General features: G+C 46.9%; 5 protein-coding genes across 5 annotated transcripts in view; 4 read left to right on the top strand and 1 right to left on the bottom strand.

Moving 5' to 3' along the window:
• Nucleotides 1-1,966: 1,966 nt before the first annotated feature.
• Nucleotides 1,967-3,045, top strand: LOC108577868 (adipokinetic prohormone type 2-like). Its single transcript, XM_017941085.1, has 4 exons — nucleotides 1,967-1,994; nucleotides 2,561-2,570; nucleotides 2,629-2,833; nucleotides 2,910-3,045. Exons 1-4 carry the CDS (start codon nucleotides 1,967-1,969, stop codon nucleotides 2,952-2,954), a joined length of 288 nt encoding a protein of 95 aa, XP_017796574.1. The 3' UTR covers nucleotides 2,955-3,045.
• Nucleotides 3,046-3,273: 228 nt separating this feature from the next.
• Nucleotides 3,274-6,146, top strand: LOC108577970. The gene is made up of 3 exons (XM_017941210.1): nucleotides 3,274-3,434; nucleotides 3,503-5,232; nucleotides 5,315-6,146. The coding sequence occupies exons 1-3, from the start codon at nucleotides 3,350-3,352 to the stop codon at nucleotides 5,525-5,527; spliced, it is 2,028 nt and encodes a 675-aa protein (XP_017796699.1). The 5' UTR covers nucleotides 3,274-3,349; the 3' UTR covers nucleotides 5,528-6,146.
• A 192-nt stretch (nucleotides 6,147-6,338) lies between these two features.
• On the top strand, nucleotides 6,339-8,594 carry LOC108577929 (stAR-related lipid transfer protein 7, mitochondrial). The gene is made up of 6 exons (XM_017941160.1): nucleotides 6,339-6,736; nucleotides 6,869-7,023; nucleotides 7,121-7,389; nucleotides 7,479-7,606; nucleotides 7,924-8,063; nucleotides 8,152-8,594. Exons 1-6 carry the CDS (start codon nucleotides 6,339-6,341, stop codon nucleotides 8,520-8,522), a joined length of 1,461 nt encoding a protein of 486 aa, XP_017796649.1. The 3' UTR covers nucleotides 8,523-8,594.
• An 893-nt stretch (nucleotides 8,595-9,487) lies between these two features.
• On the bottom strand, nucleotides 9,488-11,020 carry LOC108577867 (DNA-directed primase/polymerase protein-like). Its single transcript, XM_017941084.1, has 3 exons — nucleotides 10,691-11,020; nucleotides 9,802-10,592; nucleotides 9,488-9,719 (listed from the first exon to the last, which is right to left on the bottom strand). Exons 1-3 carry the CDS (start codon nucleotides 11,018-11,020, stop codon nucleotides 9,488-9,490), a joined length of 1,353 nt encoding a protein of 450 aa, XP_017796573.1.
• A 1,331-nt stretch (nucleotides 11,021-12,351) lies between these two features.
• The window catches only part of LOC108577866 (atrial natriuretic peptide receptor 1-like), an 11,892-nt gene continuing 1,044 nt past the window's right edge, over nucleotides 12,352-23,199 (top strand). The window contains exons 1-24 of the mRNA XM_017941082.1: nucleotides 12,352-12,571; nucleotides 12,640-12,810; nucleotides 12,886-13,060; nucleotides 13,131-13,339; nucleotides 16,351-16,713; nucleotides 16,770-16,908; nucleotides 17,086-17,420; nucleotides 17,498-17,589; nucleotides 17,662-17,800; nucleotides 17,877-17,958; nucleotides 18,089-18,224; nucleotides 18,467-18,544; nucleotides 18,658-18,735; nucleotides 18,822-18,926; nucleotides 19,044-19,290; nucleotides 19,370-19,528; nucleotides 21,179-21,255; nucleotides 21,333-21,424; nucleotides 21,706-21,855; nucleotides 21,923-22,115; nucleotides 22,192-22,366; nucleotides 22,426-22,524; nucleotides 22,616-22,707; nucleotides 22,769-23,198. Of these exons, the coding sequence (XP_017796571.1) occupies nucleotides 12,352-12,571; nucleotides 12,640-12,810; nucleotides 12,886-13,060; nucleotides 13,131-13,339; nucleotides 16,351-16,713; nucleotides 16,770-16,908; nucleotides 17,086-17,420; nucleotides 17,498-17,589; nucleotides 17,662-17,800; nucleotides 17,877-17,958; nucleotides 18,089-18,224; nucleotides 18,467-18,544; nucleotides 18,658-18,735; nucleotides 18,822-18,926; nucleotides 19,044-19,290; nucleotides 19,370-19,528; nucleotides 21,179-21,255; nucleotides 21,333-21,424; nucleotides 21,706-21,855; nucleotides 21,923-22,115; nucleotides 22,192-22,366; nucleotides 22,426-22,524; nucleotides 22,616-22,707; nucleotides 22,769-23,198 (4,036 nt within the window). The remainder of the gene's footprint in view (nucleotides 12,572-12,639; nucleotides 12,811-12,885; nucleotides 13,061-13,130; nucleotides 13,340-16,350; nucleotides 16,714-16,769; nucleotides 16,909-17,085; nucleotides 17,421-17,497; nucleotides 17,590-17,661; nucleotides 17,801-17,876; nucleotides 17,959-18,088; nucleotides 18,225-18,466; nucleotides 18,545-18,657; nucleotides 18,736-18,821; nucleotides 18,927-19,043; nucleotides 19,291-19,369; nucleotides 19,529-21,178; nucleotides 21,256-21,332; nucleotides 21,425-21,705; nucleotides 21,856-21,922; nucleotides 22,116-22,191; nucleotides 22,367-22,425; nucleotides 22,525-22,615; nucleotides 22,708-22,768; nucleotide 23,199) is intronic.

Here is a 23,199-nt window from a genome sequence, read left to right as displayed (position 1 = left end):
TTTCATTTCCCCTTTTTTCATGCTTTCTCTTTTTTAATCGAGAAGACTGCTCTTTACGATCGTACGAGAGACTAAGACGACGACGACGACGACGACGACGACGACGACGACGACGAGTAGTAACGAGCGATAGAATTTTTATATCTGTTTAGAAGAAAAGGAGAACGATCGATCGATCAGCTATCGTGCGTTTCCTTGCTTCCTTTGACGGGGAGAGGGGAGAGAGGGGAAAGAGGAAATTGGTCGAAACTATCGCGGAATTGTTACTCGGCTGCCTAATATAACGACGCGTTCATCGTAACCGTTATTCCGTGCGTGCATTCCATTCCATTAACGAACGAAACGCCACACCTCCCCTTCGCAGTTTTCACAAAGTACGAAGAAACAGTACTGTTCGTAATTTTTGCCAATCGTTCGACTTACGAGGTCTGGATCTATTTTTTTTACGGCCTACACCCGCTAGGAGGCAATGAATATACGTGTATGTATAGGTGGGCGAGTGTGTGCAGAATGTAAGGAAGAAACGAATGGACGAAAGTGGAACAAAGGCAGCGAAAAAGCGATACCGCTTCGCTATATTTAACTTATAGAGTATTTTTTAGTAATCGGGTATGCGTGAATACGACTGACAATGAGAAACGAGCCGTCTAGACGGGCGGGGTGTACGAAACTTTCCATTAACGACGAATACACGTATAAATATAGACGTAAACCTAAATACCGAATATATGCCGTGCGCGCGTGCCTGTGTGCCTGCCTATGTCCGAAGACGCGATACGTACGCATTTGGAATAGAAGCGGGTGTTGATCGACGAGAAAAGGTCCGGGTGTCATATCGTGCGTCCGACGTTAATCGTAGGTCGTTACTTTGTCGGCGGCAAACGATTTCGAGGCGACGACCCACGGGAAGTGAGCAATAACAATCCCTCGTCTTCTCATCTCTTCTCCGCCGATGGCGCCAGCATTCGTCGAAGGCACGCGCCCATATCTCTATACGTGGGTCTGCCTGCGTGTGCTTGTTGCTCGCGCGTGTGGCTGTATTGTGTGTCTGTGTGTATGTATATATATATAGATAAATATATATGTATGTATATCCGTGTACCTATGGAGGCGTTCGCGCGCGTACGTACACGCATATATGTGATAATAATTTGTAAGCTTTTTGTACGATAAATCAACGACACGTTATGTATATGTATGATATAATGATAATAATGTTGATGATTGTGAAGATGATGATGATGATGATGATGATGATGATGATGATGATGAAGATGATGATGATGATGATGATGATGATGATGATGATGATGATGATGATGATGATGATGATGATGATGATGATGATGATGATGATGATGATGATACGCGTCTCGGAGGTGAGCCAGATCGGTCTCGATGCGCCCCCAGAAACAGCTAGCGTGTAATTTATATACGGTAAAGAAAAAAGAGTGCAGCTTCGGCGAAAGCACGTGTGATCTCAAAGGATGCGTAGAGAATGGATGAATCGTGCGTATTGTTTATTCAGGAACGAATGTTCATGTTAATAGGGGGACGTTTGCCGTCGAACAACGACCACAAACCTATCAGAGCAACCGCGTGTACGATTGCCAAGCAGAGAACATCGAGCATCATTGTCGAGATAACGATAATGATAATATTGATAATGATGATGATGATGATGATGATGATAATAATAATAACAATAAACATTACGTATCACTCGTGACGCGTCGTTTTTAACGGTACACTGGGCCGCGGCCGCAGTACAAAGAACGTGTTCGTCGGCGAGCAACGCGATCGAAAATGAAAGATCGCGCAGCGACTCCGGACGGATTCGTTCGCGATTCACTACTTAACTCGAACACTGCCCTTATCTACTATGTACCAGAAAGACGAGAGAGAGAGAGATGCTTCCAAGCCGCGAGCGAGCGAGCGCGCGTATGAACCGCGTTCGAAAATAGAGATGTTGGTCGGAGAAACTTTAGGCAGAGGTATTATACACAGGCTTCTTGTACATTACACATATGTATGTATACCTAATCCAGGGTACGCGAGACCAGAACTGTTCGTGGCCTATTCAACATGTGATAGTCGATCGCAAGGCATACACGCGTATCATGGCACACCTTTCTTTTTTACCCGCGCGATCCATCCGTATTGTCGTCGCCGATACGTGTCACTTCCTGTTCTTCTTTTTCTTTCGTTTTTGTAGCAATAATAAAAAATAGAAGAAGACATCGAAACAGCATCGTGATTCCCACGTTTCGCCGGAAATTTCCCCATTCCAATTTCCACCTATCGTCGTCCTGGAGAGGACGAGGGACGAATCGAAGCTTTTAATTAATCGAATTCTAGGCAGGCTTCGTCGTTCCACGTCTACCGAACGAGAAAGAAACCTTTCAATCGATTGTACGATTGTGACACATCCGATTCCGGTCACGGGGTGAACATATAAAAAAGTCCTCGGCCTCGCTATCCTCGGACAAACGCGTTCATCTGGCGCGGACGTACCATCTCTGAGAAACAAGTGTTCCATCTTATCGAATCGCGATTCCAGCTGACGACATGTAAGTGCAATTTTGCCGCGTACGCGATAACGTTCGCTAACGACGTTTTGTTCCGCAGGTATCGTAAAATTCGACTCGGTTTCCTCGCGATAATATTGCTGCTATGCTTGAGCCTGGACGCGGTGGCCCAGCTAAATTTTTCAACCGGTTGGGGAAAAAGGAGCCAGAGGGTAGGCGCTCTCGAATGGGCTACTAGAACCGACTGCGATTCCCAGGGAAAACCTTCGTTGGAACAGCTGCTGACCGTCTACAATTTCATCCAGGTACGGGGATAGGGGTGCTTCTCTCGCCTCGAGGAACGCGCCTAAAGAGTAAGATTGACGGCGTGGTGATTTGCAGGCAGAAGCGCGGAAAATGTTGGACTGTCGAAGAGTGAACGAGTGAACCGGAGAGTGGATCTAGCGGCTTTAGCGGAAGCATCGTAGAGATAGATACTTCCTAGTTCGAGATCGATCGTTTCGAAGCAAAGGCTGCCACCCCGCTTGAACCTGCCTTGTACAATTACCGATACGAACGATAATACAGACAATGCGTAGTAAAAGGAAAAATACAATTTTCTTCCTCGTCCACGTTGTCCTTCCTTTGTTCTCTTAACTGGTATGTTCGCTCGACCAATCCTCTCGATCTCGCGCCGTTCGTTTAACGATCATCCGCCAACTTATATATATCTGCTCGTTTGCACGCATCCACCATTCCACTCTCTGCCGTCTCGATTCTCTTCTCCTCTTACTTATCTCTAGAACTTGTTCGCGTTAGGGGGTGATTTGTTGTTTCCGAAAATGTCGCCCGTCCTCTACGCTCTTTGCCTTCTCGCTCTACCGACTGGTATTATACCTGCACGACCATCCAGATCCATAGGGACAGGTAAGAACCGATTCGATCGATCGCGTGGAAAATTTCTCCTCAGCCAAACGTTCTTTTCTGTCTTACAGTTTTCAAGCCTATTCACCCCGCACCGCCGCACGCTTCGCAGGTTCCATTTTGGCTCCATAAACAGGCCAAGTTCACCTGTCGTCACCCGGGATTCTTCGCGGACACGCATAATTGCAGGATATTTTACAAATGCGTCAACTTGCTATTCGACCATTTCGTTCGATACATTTACAAGTGCGACAAATCTTACCTCTATTCGATCGAGAGAGAGGCGTGCGTCCTTTCCGAACATGCAAATAGAATCGAATGCCAGAAGAAAATCGTCAATTACACACTGCTCGATCATCGGCAACACTTTTACGCCGATAGCGACGAGTTCGATTCGATGCCTCGAGAAAATAGTAGAAAGATCGTACCAGAAATTAAAACGGACTTACCGCTTCTCTATAAAAAGGTAAACGAAACTGGCGGACGCGTTCATTTACATTCGGAAAATAGCCATTCCGTTCGAGAAAAGGAACCTACGTTAGTTGGCACAACTTTAAGAGCCCAGTCAACGAAGCATCTGTTCGAACAAAATACAGAGAACATCACTCTGGAGTCATCCACCACGGAAAAATTCTTCGAACTGGATACGAAGGTTACCCATGTTAACGCGCTAGAGTCTCCTTCGACGGAGAAACTACTTGAACGAAACACGATTGATATTTATCCAACGACTCTGAGACCCACCACCGCCACCGCCACCGCCACCGCAGAGAAACTATTCGAACAAAATACGAAGGATATCTATACTACTACCACCGCTACTCTCAGATACCCCTTCACCGAGAAACCGTTCGAACAACACGCCAAGGATATTTATCCTACTACTTTAACACCACCCACCGCAGAAATATTATTCGAAGAAGATATCTATACCGGTACTACTGCTGCTATTCCGAGATATCCTTCGACGGAGAAACCATTCGAACAAGGTACAGAAGTTAGCGCCACTAACACCTTCAGCCCTCCCTCGACAGAGAAACTATTCGAACAAAACTCGGAGGATATCTATACTCCTACCACTGCTCTGACATATCCTTCGACGGTGAGACCGTTCGAACAAAATACGGAAGTTAGCGCCACGAACACGTTCGGACCACCCTCGACAGAGAAATTATTCGAAGAAAACGCGATGAGATACCCTTCGACAGAGGAATCTTTCCAAGAAAATACCACGGATAACGTTACCAACGGGATCGTTCGAGAAAACGAAAATAGAAAATCGAATAAAAGTAACGGGGTGGTTGGTGGCTGCGTGGAAAACGGTTTCTTTCCCGATCCCTATAATTGTTCGAAATTTTACAGATGCGTGAATTTTGGCGTCGAGTACGTCAAGTATCAGTTTTCCTGTCCCAATGGAACTATTTGGGACGATTATCTGAAAACTTGCAATTTTCCGAGCCAAGTGAAACGTAGAAACACGTGCGTGTACTTTGAACCGACTACCACTACTCACCTTCCGTTCACGCAAAACGAACGTGACGACTCTGTCGTCGATTTAAACGTTGCACGATTAACTATCGTTTGTCCAACTGGTTTTCGTGCACATCCAAAGTATTGCAATATGTTTTATCAATGTACCGTGGACAAACGTTTCAAAGTGAATTTCGCGATATTCGCGTGTCCAGAAGGCGCGATCTTCCACGAGAAAGAGGGAGAGTGCTCGAGAAACGAGACAGCGGCGAACGATCGAGAAGGTTGCACCAACTTTCAACTCGAAGAGATACCAGATTCGGTTCAAATCGTAAGGGCTGTCGTTTTTTCTCTATAACCTTTCTTATTATTTCAAATTACTTACTCGTTCTCCTCCGTTCCGTGTGTCGCAGCTTAACGTTCCAGAGGGGAAATTCTGTCGGAACCAGGGTCAATTTCCAGACGGGAAAACTTGTTCGAGCAAATACTTTAGATGCATACGTGACAACGAGGGAGATCTCAAGGGATTCTTGTTGGATTGTCCATTGGGGCATCTGTATTCACCTGCTAGGAACAGATGCGTTCCTTTATTCTTATTTCCGTTTTGCATGCTTCGTCATTTTTAACCGCCATCACTACCGCCATTTTACAATCACGTCTCTACCTACGCTACTCGTTGATACGAGTGTGCTATTAATAACGTACGAGAACGTTTACATTTTTCCTCGCGGACGCTTATTTTTATCGAATAGAGAAGCGTTTAAAATGGCCGCTTGAAATCTAGTACGTAAGAGTATGTACTGTTGCGCGTTCAACGAGATTCGATATATCTCGAAATGTCTAGCCAACGAGATAATCGAGATTACTCGATATATCGACGATTTCCAAAGAGATCGATAGGAACCACTAAAGAAACATTTTTTGGGAAAATTGCGGTGCATGTATAAATTTTCTCGATCAAAACAAACGGGGGGTGTATCGTTGAAATCTCTCGTAATTGTGTACGCGTAAACTTGTTTACGTGTATACGTATAAAAATATACGCGTACATCGAGATAAACGATCGACTACCGAGTATCGATACGTTTGTGAATCCGGATCACGGCTGCACTCTGAACTATTTATCATAGTCAACGCACATTCTCGCCAACGTTGCGATGTAATAATACCGTAAAGTAATTTGTAATATCTGATATAGAAACGCGATGAAAACTCTATCGAGATAATTAAAGAGATGAATGCAAAGAGTGATACTTTTTGAGTAATTTATCATTTTAAAGAGTAGAAGATAACCTATGATAATTTCGTTTCCCAAGATAATTCAAGTTTTTAGGAGAAACTACGATAGGTTTAAAATTGTTCCTCTCCTCGTTTAAAACGTACATTGTCGTTTTAAACAACTTCTTCGCAAGGCGATAATCAGGTGAAAGATTAACGATGTACGTGGTACAATTTTCTGGCTTATTATCGAAACAGTTCAGTACGACTTATGCTCGAAACGGAAATAGGTTAGCTTCTTCTTTTCGACAATACGAAAACTATGGAAGATTTTGCGAATATCGCAAAAGAGTAGCCCTTTGGTTGAAAGAACAAGGTGGACAAATAGTCGAAGCTTGTGCCAGACAATTTGAATTTATCGCTGCACAACGTGTCAGGAGAAGCTTGCAAATATTTCACTTGTACACACGAATATGGGATGATATAGCGCTTAAGGAGTTTATGAAAACTTGGAGGAATCGCGCTTTAAAGAATAGCAAGCATTTTCTAATGAGCAGCATTGGGGTAACAATGTATAACTGGGATCGTGAGAGAATAAGCGAAGATGAATTAAATAGGTAAAAAAGACCAATTCTTCTTTGCTAATTTCCCTCCTTTAGTCTCAACACGAGTATGTATTTTTCCAAATTCTCTCAACCTAACGAAATATTTCATCGCTGTTGATCGTTTTATTTGCTTTCATGTAACAGTTGTAAGCAGGAAATCGAAGGGATTCACAAGCTGAAAGATTCTACGGTGATTTGTGCAAAATGCCATCTAAGAATTGTTATAGATGCTCAACAACCAGGTGTTAAATATTGCACGTGCTACGGTGATAAATTTAACGCCACTTCGAATGAAGATCGTACGTAATAATCTCCTGTTTTTAACACCTTTAACAACACCACATTTCCTACCGACCAACCTAATTACGTCGCATCTATACGTACATGTTGTTTTAGCGGACGGATGGAGACCGTACATAGAACGGCAAGACATGCTCATTTGGAGAAAGGAAGAACCAAATTCTGGAGGATTATTCGCGTATAAAGTATACGGTACGTTTTCGGACGTAACCGCGGAAGACTTTTTACAAACACAAATAGACGTCGACTATAGAAAAAAGTGGGACCCAACAGCTCGAGAATTACAGATTATAGATACCGATCCTAAATCGCAAAAGTCCGTGGACGATAGTACCGATATAATATATTGGGAAACGATATGGCCGGTACGCGATAATACCACGTAATCTCGTAACGTCGATCCTGTAATTTCATTTCTTAACTTCTGATACATCTTACTGTCGTTATATTTTAGAGATTGTTCGCAAACAGAGACTACGTGTACCAGCGACGATGGGTCGTGGATAAAGAGAAACGGTTAATTATAATTATAAACAGAGTAACGGAACATCCTGGTGCACCTACTAAACCCGGGATATACAGGTGATTTTTTACCATTCATTCCTTACCATTCTGAACTTGATATACGTAGGTACTGCATATGTAAATATATATATATATACATATATACACACACATATATGTATATGTATATATATATGTATCAATACGATTATTATCGTTAAGTTGGATCTCATTTAAATTTTATTACCGCATCATTCATTTAGCTCGATAAGAATATTTGTAGCGGCGAAATGAAAAACATAAAAAAGTATCTATAAAAAGCAGATAATTTCCTAATAAATAATCTGAATTACGTGTGGCTGTTGTGTGTGTATGTGTGTATGTGTATGTAACAGAGTCAATACGTACTGGTCGTACATGGTGATAAGGCCTTACACTGAATTCCATCAGCCAGGCATTGAATTTGGGTTGACCTATTTCGACGATCCTGGCGTAAATATTCCATCTGCGGTTACAGCGTGGGTTGCGATGGCAGGTACGCGTTTTTTCCTGTTCAGTTCTAATTAAAGAACAGCTTGGTGAACGAGTTTTGAAAATGTCAACCATCTATTTACAAATTCCAGGATTACCAGACTTTCTTATTCGTATGAGGCAAGCGTCGAAAAATTACAAAAATTACAAACTTATGAGAGAAAGTGAAAATGTGTCTAATACGAAACGCAACATTTCTACGAGGGACGAGGACATTTCCCAGCGTAATATCGAAAAGGATAAGACGGAAAGAGGGAAAGAAAATGAAACGGTGAATGAAAGAAACGCGAAGGAACGTGACGATCTCGTTGAAGAAAGTGAAATGTTTGGGTTTATGGAAACACAAGAAGATAGCGACGAGAGTGAAGAAGATGACGATGACACGAATGGTACAACAACAGACTCAACCGACGAAGGCAGGGGGTTATTACGTTATATCTTCCTTACAAAATTATTTGTCTGACCAATAATTACAATATGTTTGATATAATGAAATTGGTTTTGGCCAATAGAAATACTTTAACGTGACGTTGTGCGGGCAGAATGGTAGTAACGTAACAACAGTCGCAATCGCGATACTAACGAAATGGATACATTGGATAGTCGCATTGCGTTAATGATATTATGCATGAAAGATGCACAGATTATCGATCAAGTCTGAACGATGAATTTTCTCAAATATTAGTTAGTATTTTGTTGTTAACTATGGTATTGCGTATGGTACAAGAAACACGAGACTGATCATGTCCATAATTGATTTCACCTACAAACTATTTTCACTGTACGATAGAAAAAAGAAAAAAAAAAGATGTTGCAAGTTTGGGAAAATTGTAAGGTAAAATTGAATTTCTACAAGATGATTTTCTACGTGAACCAACCGTTACATAGCGATCAAAATGCTACGTTGTATCGATGTACACATTCTCAGGATAGTATAAATATAAGTAGATGCATAAAATCTGAGAAATTGATTTTCTATACAGGCATATTTTAATTGTGTATACTCGAATCTTGTCTGTAGACTTGCGCATAACATAATACGTACATATATGTTTGAAGTAATACATGGAACCATCCATGAAACTATGATTATTTTTATAAATTGTAAATAATCCGTGTAACGTACACATAGTGAACATTTTAATCGATACACGTTGTAAAACGTCTGCTGTACCAAACGTGATATTGCACGTTTACTTTGGTATTTGTAAAAACACGCTAAAAGCATGTAGATGTTTTATATTTTAGTGCAACATAACACATTCTATATTGATTTCAGGAGAAGATACCGTGGAAACGAAACTACGTATCGTGTACCTGAAATTGCGCGCATTTCTTTCGAAACTTTGTTCCCATCTGTGTGTTGTCTTCATCTAACAAAAGAACATTGTTTCGCAGATATTTCTACCTCAATAAAAAGTTTTGATATCAAAAGGATCCAGCCTTTTGCGCTATATCTTCCGTTACGAGAGCACAACGCAACAGTATATCGTCGTCTTCGTCGATTTGAAAACATATTTCCTCTGGTAATCGTCTCCGTTTCGGCTTGAAACCAAAACAATCTTGGTCCTGACATTTTTGATACATGGTTTTGTTTTTCAAATCGACGACCCAGAAAACATTGTTACTTTTATGGCACCTGCCTATATTTTCGCAGTATCTACGAAAAACGAGAGAAACGTTAATTATCTTTATTTCCATATTTCGATCGTTTAAAAGTCATCAAAGCTAATTGTAAATACCTATATCCCGAAGTTTGGTATACCGATAAATTGGAAGACCGACGATATTTACATGCTCTTACTTTTCCAGGATATATTAAATTCGAAATATATTTATCCAATATCGAATGCGACGAATAAGAATAATCATGTTGAAAGCAACGATTCCTTTCTATTTCCCGTTTGAAAGGTTTCGTGACCAGTGCACCATTTTCAGCACACTCCAACAACATTAAATCCTTTTTTGCAAAAAAATACGTTATCAAAGAATCGAGAAATATATTCAGTTCCTTGTCCTTTGACAGTATAGTCGGTATATATTTCGAATCATCGGAAATAATCAAATTCGACTTCTTCCCCCATTTCGTGGATTTATATATTCTAAAGTGTCTGTTTTTCGTATAAACAGCGGTGTCAACGAACAATCCTTTACCTTTCTTAGTTTCAACGATCAATCGTTCGAGTTTCGCCTTCTCGAAGTTGCACAAAATATCGTGTGATTTAACATCGAGCGAAACGTAATCTAAGATATCCTGGCATACAGACTTTACTAATCTACCAACGTGATAATTATCTTTAAAGGCTACATTTTTAACGTTGAATATAAGGTGTCTACTAAATTTCTCATCGGTACTCGAATCCAAGTTGACCACGTTGTATTTATTGCACGGTATGTGCCAATATGCGAGCAAATAAGAAGAGAATACGTTGATTATCGTATCGGTCATGGACGGTCCGTCACTTTTTGAATTTAGTTCAATCGAATACTCCAAATCCAAGTACAATCGACAAGGATGACATTCCGGAATAATCTGACAAATTGAAATTGGTTCGACGTTAACACCTAAGCGTATACCGTGTCTAGATGCGTTTAAAATAAAGGAAAGGAAGCGTTATCGTGAGAGCATACCTCGTAGGAGCATCTCTCCTCTGCTGGTCGATGCTCGTAATGCCACCAATATCTTTCAGGATGAGCTACCACAAATTTACGATAACCGTTGTCTCTTTGGTAAACGAACGTAGAAAGCATTTGGAAGTCGGTGCTTTTCTCACCAGCCATGCGAAGCGCTTCCGCCTGTTTGCAAAATTCCATCCAAAACTCTGGTGGCCCCATAATGCACGATGGCATCCTCCGGGATACTTTCACCCATTGCTGCTTACTATTCACCTTCTTTTCAACGATTTCTAGTTTCGCGAGTGTGGTTTTACCGTAAAATTTCTCCGCATCGAGAGAATTCATGTTTGAAATCGTTCGTATGTACATAGATAGGAGAAAAATGTAGGGACGTTGACGCGACCGATGCGCAGTTTCCCGCCAAATTATACGCACGAACTAAACGACTACGATGAGACGTACAACTGCACGTACGTTTCTGGAACGACGCACCTTATCCTTCGTTCTCGGAAAAACGAACAAACAAATATAGGATAATCTGCGATAGATAGCTGTTTTCACATAAATAAAGTTGGCGCCATTCTAATTAAAAAGCTGCAATGTAAACTACTCTGGTGGAAACCGAGCTATCGAGGTATGCATTTCGAAGAGAAGTATAGATTTGGAATAGATGGGCGGCAAATACTTGAACGAGGTATAACAATGGCGGTGCATGTGAACCGAGAATGTACATAGCAGGTAATATAATAAATTGACATATCGGTGGTAATATCGATGGAAATATCGAGGAAAATGAGCGAAATGAAAAGGTAAGTGATATTTTTCGGTTCGGTGGAAGATGGTTGTACGGGGATTCCAACTGTAACAAAGATAGGAGATTGGAATGTTTTCTGCGGATGAAAAATTTTCGTAAAGGCAAACTGTTTCGATTTTGAATAGCGATCGTTGTAAGGACATGGTGGAGGAAAGGAAGAGAGATGTAGCTACTTAAGAGGGCGAGAAACGAATGACGTTAGATTATGATACCGAAGCCGTAGAAGAAGAAGCGGTAGGAGGCGAGCGTAGGTTCGTCGTCGAAGCTTTCGATAGCTATTATCAATCGACGCGATAGAAAATCAGCGATAACGCGACACGAGCGAACGAGCGAACGAGAGGTGTACTTGGATGTTTGCGACTGGCTAATCCAGGTGAAGATCGTCGGACCTAAGTGTCAGTGGTACTCTTTTCGATCTCGTGACGTTCTCGGGACGTTCTCGGGCTGGTTGGACGACACGGGGGCTGGAAACCGACAAAAGTCAGTTTTGCGACATACGTAGAGGGGAAAGTTTCTCGGTGGGTATCTTCGTGGGAAGGAGGAACGAAAATTTTCAGCAGTTCGCGTCCAAGAATAGAAGAAACGAGATGAGGTAAGCGTGCAGGAATCGGCGTTACACTCGCGGGCACCGGGTTCGTGTTCATACGGAAGATTTTCATCGAGAGGAGGATCGATAAGGGGAAGAGGAAGAGGAAGAGGAAGAGGATGGATGCGAGCAAGGGAAGAATCTGCGGCCGTGAGATTCGGCCTGGTAGCGAGGAAACAGAGGCGTGGTGGTCGTGTAAGCGTGAAGCGCGGTACGCCGATCTCGTTTGACAAGCGTGCGAGGGGAAAAGAGGGGAAAGGTGGTTAGGCATTATACATGGGTACCAATTGGATCGTCGCGTTCACGATCGCCTGGCTAACGTGTCCGGTGGTGAATGGAAAAGTGACCTGCCGCGAGGTGCAAATGGCCCGTGATTGCGAGGCCCTTTGCAAGAGGAATGATCACGGCGTGGTCTCCTGCGAGCTAAGGGTGGCTGTCATCCTACCGGCGGATCCTAGGTTCGATATCGCGTTGCCAAAGGTTCTACCGGTTCTCGGTAAGCATTCGTTCGTTCTCCATTCCTCTCGCCCCGCTTCGTTCTCATGCTTTTCCACTTTCTCCCAGATTTGGCCGTCTACGAGGCGAGATCGCGAGGCCTCGTACCCCATTGGCTGAAACTAGAGTTCCTTCCGCAAGACGATCACTGCGACGCGATGTACGCTCAGATCGGCGCGATCGATAGCTTCTCGAATTGCGTTCATCTGTTCCTCGGCCCTGCTTGCGATTACTGCGTAGGTAAGTAGGAACGGCGGGAGGAAAGGTGGTTTTCTCCTTTATTTCTTTCCTCGGGAATGAAGATTCGCGTTTCAGCGGCTGTTGGCAGAGTGGTGAAATTCTTCGGTGCCCCGTTGATCACTACCGGTGGCTTCACCTTTGACTTCACGGAGAAGAAGACCGAGTGCAAAGACGAGTACTTTATGACGACTAGAATCGGGAAAGTGGCGTTTCGGGATCTGGCGAATTTTATCGTCGCTCTGATGAATCGGTAAGAGAAACGAGGACGAAAGAGTTTTCAATTTCAACTTGAATAGAATCGTTCCTCCTGGATAACGTAGATACGAGTGGCGGAAGGTACATCTGGTGTACGCGACCAACGGACAGAGTCAGGTCGCCGGCAGGCACACTTGTCAGCTGACGATGAAGTCCATGGTGGAGTTTATCAAGAAACAGCCAAATTTTACCTTCGGCACGTTCGACGTCGAGACCACCGTCGTTGAAGATTACACGGAGGCTCTGAGAGATCACGTGGGCAACTGGTACGGTGGTAAGTGGAAAAATGTAACTCCGTCGTCGTCGTCGTCGTCGTCGTGAGGAGCAAAGTTACGCGAACGCGTTTACACGAACGATCGCGAAACCACACCATTGCGAGAAATATTTTCACCTAGCTCCTCCGCCACTCCCCGCACCCGCGCCGTGTAAACGGTACGTCGATTTTAGGGGAAATGGAACAAGAAACAGATGCATCGCGTTTCCGCGTCTACGCACACGCACGGTAAACGGTAGGTAAACCAGATAAAAGCATAATTCGCCGCGCACTTTTTATCTCGACGCTTCGACTTTGAGCACACTTTTCGTTATCGTAGCTCATACGTCGGGGGTGTTACGAGTCGATCGCGTTAAAAGGGGACAAATTGAACGAAAGATAAAGGAGTAGCTAAAGTTGGTACATTCGGCTTCTACGTTCTGTACAAATATGTATCGTCGGGGTACCCTGTCCGCTTCCGTTCCAGCCTAATAAATCTATTATTCACGCACGATCGACGATCTAATTGTCCATATCAATTAGGCGACGTCGACGTTATCGGATTGTTTCTTGCGCGTTATCGCGACACGTTATCATCGAGCCGGAACGTTTCTATTATTGCTCTCTTACGGTATGATACGCGGTGAACGCGTCACAAAGTCTATATTTAAACGGTTTCTAGACGAATGTAAAAAATGCGCACGCGATCGATGCCCGTTCAAACTGTTACAAGGCTCAATCTCTCTCCTTCGCTCCCTGTTTCCCTCGAGATCGCGTTTGAACCGCGCGGTTCGAACCCCCTCACCTCCGTCGATAAGCAAATTCACCCTTTCCGCGCTCGGACTTTGAACGGCACTGATTCACGCGGGTCACGACGAACGAAAGAGAAAAGGCGGAATCTTGGATCGTCCAACAGAGAGAGAGGACAGATAAAAGAAACCATGGAACGCAGAGGGTGTGTAAAGTTTGGACGCATGCGTCCTCCTACCTAAACAGCTATGTATGTACCGTGTACCTTGACGATCAGCGCAGCAACGTGCTATCCTAGACGCGGATCACGACGGACGAGGGGCGAAGGAGGGCAGGAAAAGGAAGAGCACGATCGTCCGGCATCAGCGGCGGAGGTGGTGGTGGTGGTGGTGGTGGCGGCGATTCAGAGCAGCTTCGAGCTTGGCTCAGTTTCGCGCGCGCGGTCCAACCTTGCTCGTTTCGCTCGTTTCGGAAAAGCCCTAGGTTTCCCTCTGGTTTGCCGGAGAGAACACGCACGCGGTATTAAGCGCGATAACTTTTCTACCCTTTTTAGGAGGGACGGGGGAGGGAGACGGGGGTAGTGAAAAATGCACGGAATGCGAGGTATAGAGGTGCAAATGTGTTTGCGACTATCGTAAGGCGGGAAAAGGTGCACGCAGGCGGGAGCGTGTGGCGAATAGATGGGAGGGAGGAGGAATATCGATCGATCGATCGATCCAAGAGGAAACGAGATGCAAAGACGAGCGGCATGTGGAAGGTCGTGGACGTGTCGAAGAGGAGATTGCAGGTCCATATCACGCGGAAGCGACGCATCGATGAGGCTGACGCTGATCCTGACGACGATGTGCGCGAGTGCTAGCGCCGGCGGGTGTCTCGAATCGCTGGAACCACCGCTGAAGAGGGAGGTGAAGTTGGCGGTGATAGCCCCGGCCGATTCTCGTCACGAGCAGAGCCTGCCGAGGCTGCTACCAGCCGTTCTCCTCGCGGTCGGAGCGGTCAGCTCGACGAGAGGATCTCTGGCAGGATGGAACATCACGGTGGATCATCGGGACTCGGGATGCTCGAGCACCTACGGCCCCTTGGCCGCGTTCGAGTTCTACATCAACCGGACGGCAGGTCGTCCGTCCTCGTTTCTCGTTCTCTCCTTCTCTCCCCCCTCCCGGGTTTGCTCGCTCGCTCGCTCGTCGTCGCTCCTTGCACGAATACCGGCTCTTTCCAAAAAAGTACCGGTCTTTGCTCGGCTTATCGTGCGATATTTATAATTAGAATTGTTTACGTGTACGCTTGGTCATCGGTCGTTTTATCGAATATGTATGTGTAAATACATCGCGTTATCGAGCGCGGTGGCTGCTCCCCGTCGGCGCTCCTTTGCGATTCGAGAGCGAAACGACGAATTAGTTTGCGTAGTTTAATCGAGTCACGTTTCCCTGTCGAGACTTTGGTTTGCGGTGGCCGCCGAATGAAAATCGACCAAACGTTGCGCACGAGTGACGTCACTTGACGTGCAGCTGCGAGACCGTCGGAACTCAACCAAAAGGCCGCTTCTCCTCACTTTTGCGTCCAGAACGTTAAATAGCTCCTCAATTCCGTTTAATTAGTTCTCTGCTAGCACTGGCTCGTTGCCTTCCTCCTCCTCCTCCCGCTGCATATTTTCCCGTGACATCCACACGATCGAACCTTGCGTATCGCATCGCGCTTTGGTCTGTGTTTACGCTACATGCAGCAGTAAAGCAGCCTCGGTCTAACACGCGGGAGTCATCAGCGTCGACCGTCCTTTACACGGCAAACACACGCTCGACCTCTTTAAATTCATACCTACACTTACGTACACACGTTCGTAAATCGCATCTCCCTCCGGTCCTTTCTCACCTAGCCACGCCGTCGCGTCGCCTCCTATATTGCTCGAAACGTTGACCGCGTGAAAAATGCGACTACGATTTATAGCGTGTGTATCCACGTTACGACAATAGATCCCGATAAGTCCGGAATCCTCCCTGATTCAGGGAAGACATACCTGTCTCGTGCACACTTTTGTCATCGTTCCGTCCAGTTTCCCTGGACTTTGGGAGAGAGATTTCACGTATACATATATGTATGTATGAAGCGGTGGAAAAGAAGCAGAGTGGGGTGAGGAGGAAAAGATGAAGAAGGGCGAGAGAGAGCGAGAGAGAGAGAGAGAGAGAGAGAGAGAGAGAGAGAGAGAGAGAGAGAGAGAGAGAGAAGGAGAAGGTGGTAATAGACACGAATGTTTGAACACGTTCGCGTGTTTTGTGACCACGCAGATGCCTTTTTGGGCCCCGTGTGCGATTACGTGATCGCGCCAGTCGCGAGATACGCCGGGGTCTGGGGTATCCCCGTGTTAACAGCGGGCGCTCAGGCCGAGGCGTTCCGTTACAAGGGTGAACACTACCCCACGCTGACCAGAATGATGGGCTCCCATCGGTTGGTAGGCGAGGCGCTCAGGCATATTTTGAAGCGATTCGGATGGAAGATCGCCGGACTTCTCTATCACAATCACGCGATGGCGAGCAGTCGTGGACATTCCGAGTGCCATTTCACCCTCAGCGCCGTTTTCACCGCCCTCAATCAGACCCCGGTTTATAGAAGCTTCAACGAGAAATCTTCTCTTCTTCGCAAATCTGTCTGTTGGACGCGTCACGACGGTTAATCGGGAAACGGCGAATACCGAAATCGGGGAAAGATTCGATCTGTTTGCTCGTTTCAGTTGTAGTGATGTGCGCGAACGCGACGACCATCAGGGAGATCCTGCTGGCTGCCGAGGAGCTCGGAATGGTCGATTCCGGAGAGTACGTGTTCTTCTCCATAGAGTTGTCGTCCAGGTGAGTCGATAATCTCTATCGATAATACGAATCCTCCAGGTCTATTTCGGAAGCCGCAAACCACAAACCACGCTTGTACCGGGGAATCTACGTTGCGAAGCGCGGATTCCTGCGATATTGCGATGCAACCGCGAAAACGGCGTGAGAAAATATCGGCGACTTGATCGGTTGTTTCAGCGACAACAACTCGAAGGAGCCGTGGAGAGTAGAAACCGACACGGAGGAGAGAAACGAGAAAGCGCGGAAAGCGTACCAGGCCTTATTGACCGTCACCGCCCGTACGCCCGACAATTTCGAGTACTTGAACTTTTCGCGAGAAGTGAAGGCTCTCGCCCAGAGCAAATACAATTTCACATTTGGAAAGAATTCAGTCTCGACTTTCGTCACCGCCTTTTACGACGCGGTCCTTCTCTACGCGCTCGCCCTTAAGGAGAGCTTACCGGAACATCCTGGCATCATGAACTTGGACGGTGGTAATCTTACCAGGCGGATGTGGGGTAGAAGCTTCAAAGGTTTGACCAGAAAGACAACATCCTCGTTCTCCCTGTCGCGGAACGTGGTAGACGATTCTTCTAATTTCGTTTTTCAGGTATAACGGGTGACGTGAATATCGACGAGAACGGGGATCGAATAGCGGACTACTCTCTTCTCGATATGAATCCAGAGACGTCCACGTTCGAGGTAAAAAACACGTAACTTTGCGAAGGAATGGCGCGTTCTCGTTACCAATCTATCACTTTCCAAATCGCACAGATCGTGGCTAATTACTACGGCGCCAATAAGACGTTGGAATACATTCCCGGGAAGAGAATTCATTGGTCTGGTGGTCGATCGGAACCACCACCGGACACGCCCACTTGCGGCTTTGACGGTTCCCTGTGTCCCGACAATTGTAAGTCCTTCGAATTTCATCGTTTTCCGTCTCGCGCTTTCCATCCGGCATTATGTATTCTCTTCTTCTACGACAGCTCTGCCAGGACACGCGATCCTCTCGATGGTACTGAGCTCGATCGTCGTCGTTCTTGCCGTTGCCTCCGTCTTCATTTACAGGTAAGCCGTGAATCTGAGAGTCACGGGGGCGATTCGGATCAGAACGCCTTGAACTTTCACGGTTGCCATCCGTTCGAAACAAACGGATTAACTTTCTATCGAAACACATCCTCCATCTTTCGTCCTACAGGCACTTCAAGCTCGAAGCGGAAATAGCCTCCATGACGTGGAAGGTGCACTGGAACGAGATTATCGTCGTACCGAATGCGAGAACCAGAGGCTCCATGTATTCGTTGATCGCGAACAGGACGCGGGGTAGCCAACTGGTGAATACGAAATATTACGTTTATTTCGCGATAAAAAGCCGTCGAGATATTCAACTTGATTAATCCTCGATCAGCTCGAGGGAAAACTAGATTTTACTCGTTTCCTTATTGAAGAAAACTGACGAGAACGGGAGCATAAATCGGAAATAAGATTTTTCCTTTGTATCGGAGAAGACACACCTTACATCTTCTTGGGAATATTTCGCAATTTCCATCGACGCTTCTCGTTCTTTCCGTTTCAGACCGTATACTGGGACGAAAACGTCAGTCTGCCAGGCGAAGTAGACAGGAACGTCTACGTTCCAACGGGAATTTACAAGGTTCGACCTTATCCGTCACACGCTATCCACATAAACATCTTCTTTCTTTTCTTTCTATTCTTTCAATTTCTCTTTCCTTTCGCGAATAACTATTCGGATGTGATTGGTCGCAGAATTCTAAGGTCGCCATAAAACTGATACCCAGGAACAAAGTGGAAATCTCCAGGCCTTTGTTACTCGAATTGAAGAGGGTGAGTGGTACCGTTCGCTTCCTTGCTTCCGTTTCGTCGCAGTTCGCTCGGCAAACGGTAACGCTTCTCGTCTTTTATTCGCACAGATGAAGGACCTTCAGCACGATCATCTGGTACGATTTTACGGTGCCTGCATCGAGCCACCGCACTGCTGTCTTCTAACCGAGTACTGCCCCAAAGGGTCTCTTCAGGTTCGTCGATTATTTCGTTTCCGGCTTATCGTCGTGGCCGATTACTGTCGGGACGGCGCGAGTTAGTTTGAATAGAGGATTCAATTCTTCCCTTAATGCTCGATGCCCCCGCGACAGGATATATTGGGAAACGATCAGATCGAGCTGGACCGTGTGTTTCGCGGTTCCCTCATCCACGACATTGTTCGGGGAATGGCGTACCTTCACGCGTCCGAGCTAAAGAGCCACGGGAACTTGAAATCGTCCAACTGCGTGGTCGATTCGCGCTTCGTCCTTAAGATCGCCGACTTTGGACTGCACGAGCTGAGGAAGGGGATCGGCGACGAGGAGGAGAACGACAAGAGCAGCTACGCCTATTGGGGAAGTGCGTTACGCCACTTACGAAAAGAGATGATGAGGAGGGGGAAGAGGGGGATAACTGATATCGAAATATGATTGTACAGAGCAGCTGTGGACGGCACCGGAATTGTTGCGGATGGAGAGACGGCCGCCGGAGGGCAGTCAAAAGGGCGACGTGTACAGCTTCGGTATAATCGTTCACGAGATCGTGGTACGCCGGGGACCGTTTCACTTGGGCAACGACTGTCATCTCTCCCCAAGGGGTAAGTCTATATTATCCTTCTAGTCGCGTTTGCGAACTTTCGGGTTCGTCGAAGGAAGGAAGAAAGTTTGCTGCGTGGGAGCGACCGGTAAGGGAGTTGGCGATACTGGTCGAGAAGGGAGAAAACTCGTATCGACCGCGGAGGGTGCAGCGGCCGTCGTGGTAGCAGTGCGAACGATTGTCCGTATGCTAGGTGGTCGATCGGTAACGAAGTTTACGAGCTTTCGCAAGCCCGCTCGCTTTCGACGCGAGCGGCAGGATCGATGAAAGAAGGATGGAACGTGCCACAAGTAGGCTAGGAGCGTTTCGTGACGGGGGTTGAAAGCTCAGTCGAAGCTTTCACGCGTCCTGGAACGTACACGGTTTCGCGCGCGCGCTTCCACGTCGCTTCTCTCTTCATCCTTCCCACCGTTCGTTCGTTCGTTCGTTCTCTCGCTCTCTTTCTCTCTGTCGCCCTTTCTTTTTCTCGCGGCTTACGGATCGTCGTTGTCGTCGACACGTGAAAAATCGTGAGGTGGAGGCGGAGAATTCAGAGTTGGGCAGGTGCGGCCATCCGGAGATCTCGCCGGTCCCTCTAATTAACCAACCTCGCGCCCTCTCGCCGACCCCTCGGAGGAACGTGCCTCCCTTTTTCTACACCTGCCTGTCCCTCGGTGTGTTTACGTGTCTGTTGCGTGGCTGCGTGCTTGCATGCCTGCCTTCGTCTCGGTACGTGCTTGTGTTTACCAATCGCAGTTGCTCGCTACCGTCCCATTTACGCGGCCCGATTTTCCTTTTTGCTCGATATTCAGCCTCTTTCTCCTTCTATCCTTCCCCACCCTCGCACCCTTCCACCTCCATCCTACCCCATTCCTCCCTCCCGTCCTCGCTCTCTCTCTCTCTCCCCCCCACCCCCTCCCTCCCTCCCTACCCACCCCACATCGCGTCCCGTCGTTTTTTCGAAGCCAATTACCCTGATTTCGTTTCCGACATCCGGCAATTAATTGATTACTTGGCGCGGGACGGAAGGGAGCGACGAAAGCACGCCGAAGTAAAGAATTAACGCTTCTCCGGCGCAAAGAGTTACGATCGAAGGAGCCAGCGATTCCCGATTAATACATTCCGAGGGTACGTTCGTTCGTACCACCGGCCGGAGAATTCGTTTGTCGCGGCAGCAATGCTACAGTTCGTTCACCCGAATCCCACCGAACGTTCTCATTTCTACGGTAGCGTAAAAACTAGGTACTAGCCATGAAAAGGTTCCTCCGTCGACAACTTTTCGCACTCTCGAAACCGAACGTTTCACAGTGAGGGCGAGTTGGTTAGGAAAAGCATCGTAGCATAATCGGGATAGAGATTAGGGAAAGGAGAAGAAATGGCGGAGAGAAGCTATTGCTCGAGCACGAGTAGTCTAACGTTGCCGGCGATGCCGGGTGCCAGCCCCGACGGTGGGGCCAGCCCTCGAAGGGCCGTCAGTCCGTTACTCGAAGTCCGTAGGCCTCACTGCACCCTCAACTGCGAATCTTGCAACGCCTTCTTGGAGGACCTGTACAGGCACAGTAGGTTGCATGCTATATTTTCCCGATCATTTTCCCATGGAGACGCGCGGATTCAACGATTGTTGCATTTTCTTCTCGCGCTCACACGTTCTACAAATTTCCCTTTGTTTCAGAAATCGTGGAGGGAGTGAAGAGGGGCGGAGGTTCGCCGTTGAGGCCCGCGATCGACGAGTCCTCGGTCGAGGAGGAAGTAAGCGCGCGCGCACACACACTTTCCTTAAGTAATCGAGAGTAATCGAGCAATAACTAACACGATTCCGAAAATAGGTGGCAACCTTGATGAGGCGATGTTGGGCACAAGACGCCGCGGACAGGCCGGACTTTCCCGCGCTCAAGCAAACTATACGGAAAATTAACAAGTGAGTCGGTCCTCGCCCCTTCTAAATTTTTTTCTCTCTCATCCCCGAGATTTACATATCTCGTTAACCACGCGTGATCGAGTGGCACTTATCGTTAGCTTGAAACGTCCTTCTCTGGATAACGGCTCGGGAGTCGAACGTTTCATCGATCGGCGGCAGGCACGCGCATCCTGTTGCGCGATACTAGGACGCTGCGCAGACTCTTCCTTCGCCGAATCGAATTCCCGTGAACTTTGGTGAATTGCCCGCGATTCGAAACCATGCGCTCCTTCTCCTTTCAGAGATTACGAGAGCAGCAATATCCTCGACAATTTACTCTCTCGCATGGAACAGTACGCTACCAATTTGGAGACTCTGGTGGAGGAGCGTACCGCGGATTATTTCGAGGAGAAGCGCAAATGCGAGGAGCTTCTCTATCAATTGTTGCCCAAGTAAGTAAGCGTTCGGTTGCTCGCGCGAACCTTTTACCACCTTCCGTTCGTCCAACCGAATTTTCAGATCCGTAGCGTCTCAGCTGATACACGGCCAGAGCGTGATAGCCGAGACTTACGATCAAGTCACCATCTACTTCAGCGATATCGTAGGATTCACCAAACTCTCGGCCGAGAGTACGCCCCTTCAGGTGGTAGACGTACTCAACGATCTCTATACCTGCTTCGACTCCATCATCGAGAACTTTGACGTTTACAAGGTGAGCGAGCGGCTTCACTTTATACGACCTTTCGCCGATTGACCAGACGTTTTATTTTTCCTTTTCCATCACCCAGGTGGAGACGATAGGCGACGCTTATATGGTAGTGTCGGGATTACCGGTGAGAAACGGGACGAACCACGCGAGGGAAATTGCAAGGATGAGCTTAGCGCTGAGAGATACCGTGATGACGTTCCGTATACGTCACAGGCCGAGCGAGCAGCTCAAGCTTCGAATTGGGATGCACTCGGGTAACGATCGATTAGCTCGAGACGCGTATCGCAATATTCCGTTTCGCCCTTTTTAACAGGACCCTGCGTGGCTGGTGTGGTTGGCCTCAAGATGCCCAGGTATTGTCTGTTCGGCGACACGGTGAACACAGCTTCCAGGATGGAGAGCAACGGAGAAGGTAAGCGATCGAGAAGTAGTAAGCGAAGGCAATCGCGAAATATCCTAATTACGATACACGATCGGAAACGGTTCGGTTCGTCCGCCTCCAGCTCTGATGATCCACGTCAGCCCGAAGACGAAAGAAATCTTGGACACGTTCGGCACGTTCGAGCTGGTCTGCAGAGGCGAGGTCACTCTAAAGGTGAGGAGACGGGACCACTTGGCAACCCGACGGGAACCATTTCCTTCTGCAATTTTTTCAGGGCAAAGGCACGATGACCACGTACTGGTTGATCGGCGAAAAAACACCGAGGAACCTTCAGCCTACGTCCTCGCCGGCCAGCTCTACGTCTGTACGAACCGTGACAACCACCACGGCTAAGACGATCACGGCGACCAACCATCCGCCGATATTGCTCAACCAACCACCGCGCGAAGAACGAGCAACCCCGACGATTCATCGACCGGACGAAATGACGCAAGTGAACCAGGTACAGGATAAACGATCCTCCCAGACGGCCGCGGCGCAGCAAAACTCCCAGGAGCAGAATCTTCGAGCTGGCCAAAAGGGATCGTCCGCCGAGGAGGCGCAACGACGCCAGTCCAATCAACGAAACAGCCAACAGCTTCGACCACAGACTGCTAATCAGCGCGAAACCCAAATTCAGACTCGAAAAGGAGGTGGTAACGACGA

This window comes from Habropoda laboriosa, unplaced genomic scaffold (assembly GCF_001263275.1).
Source record: "Habropoda laboriosa isolate 0110345459 unplaced genomic scaffold, ASM126327v1 scaffold801, whole genome shotgun sequence".
NCBI lineage: Eukaryota > Metazoa > Arthropoda > Insecta > Hymenoptera > Apidae > Habropoda > Habropoda laboriosa.
Note: the sequence above shows the minus strand (reverse complement) of the source record. Positions and strands in the feature narration are given on the sequence as shown.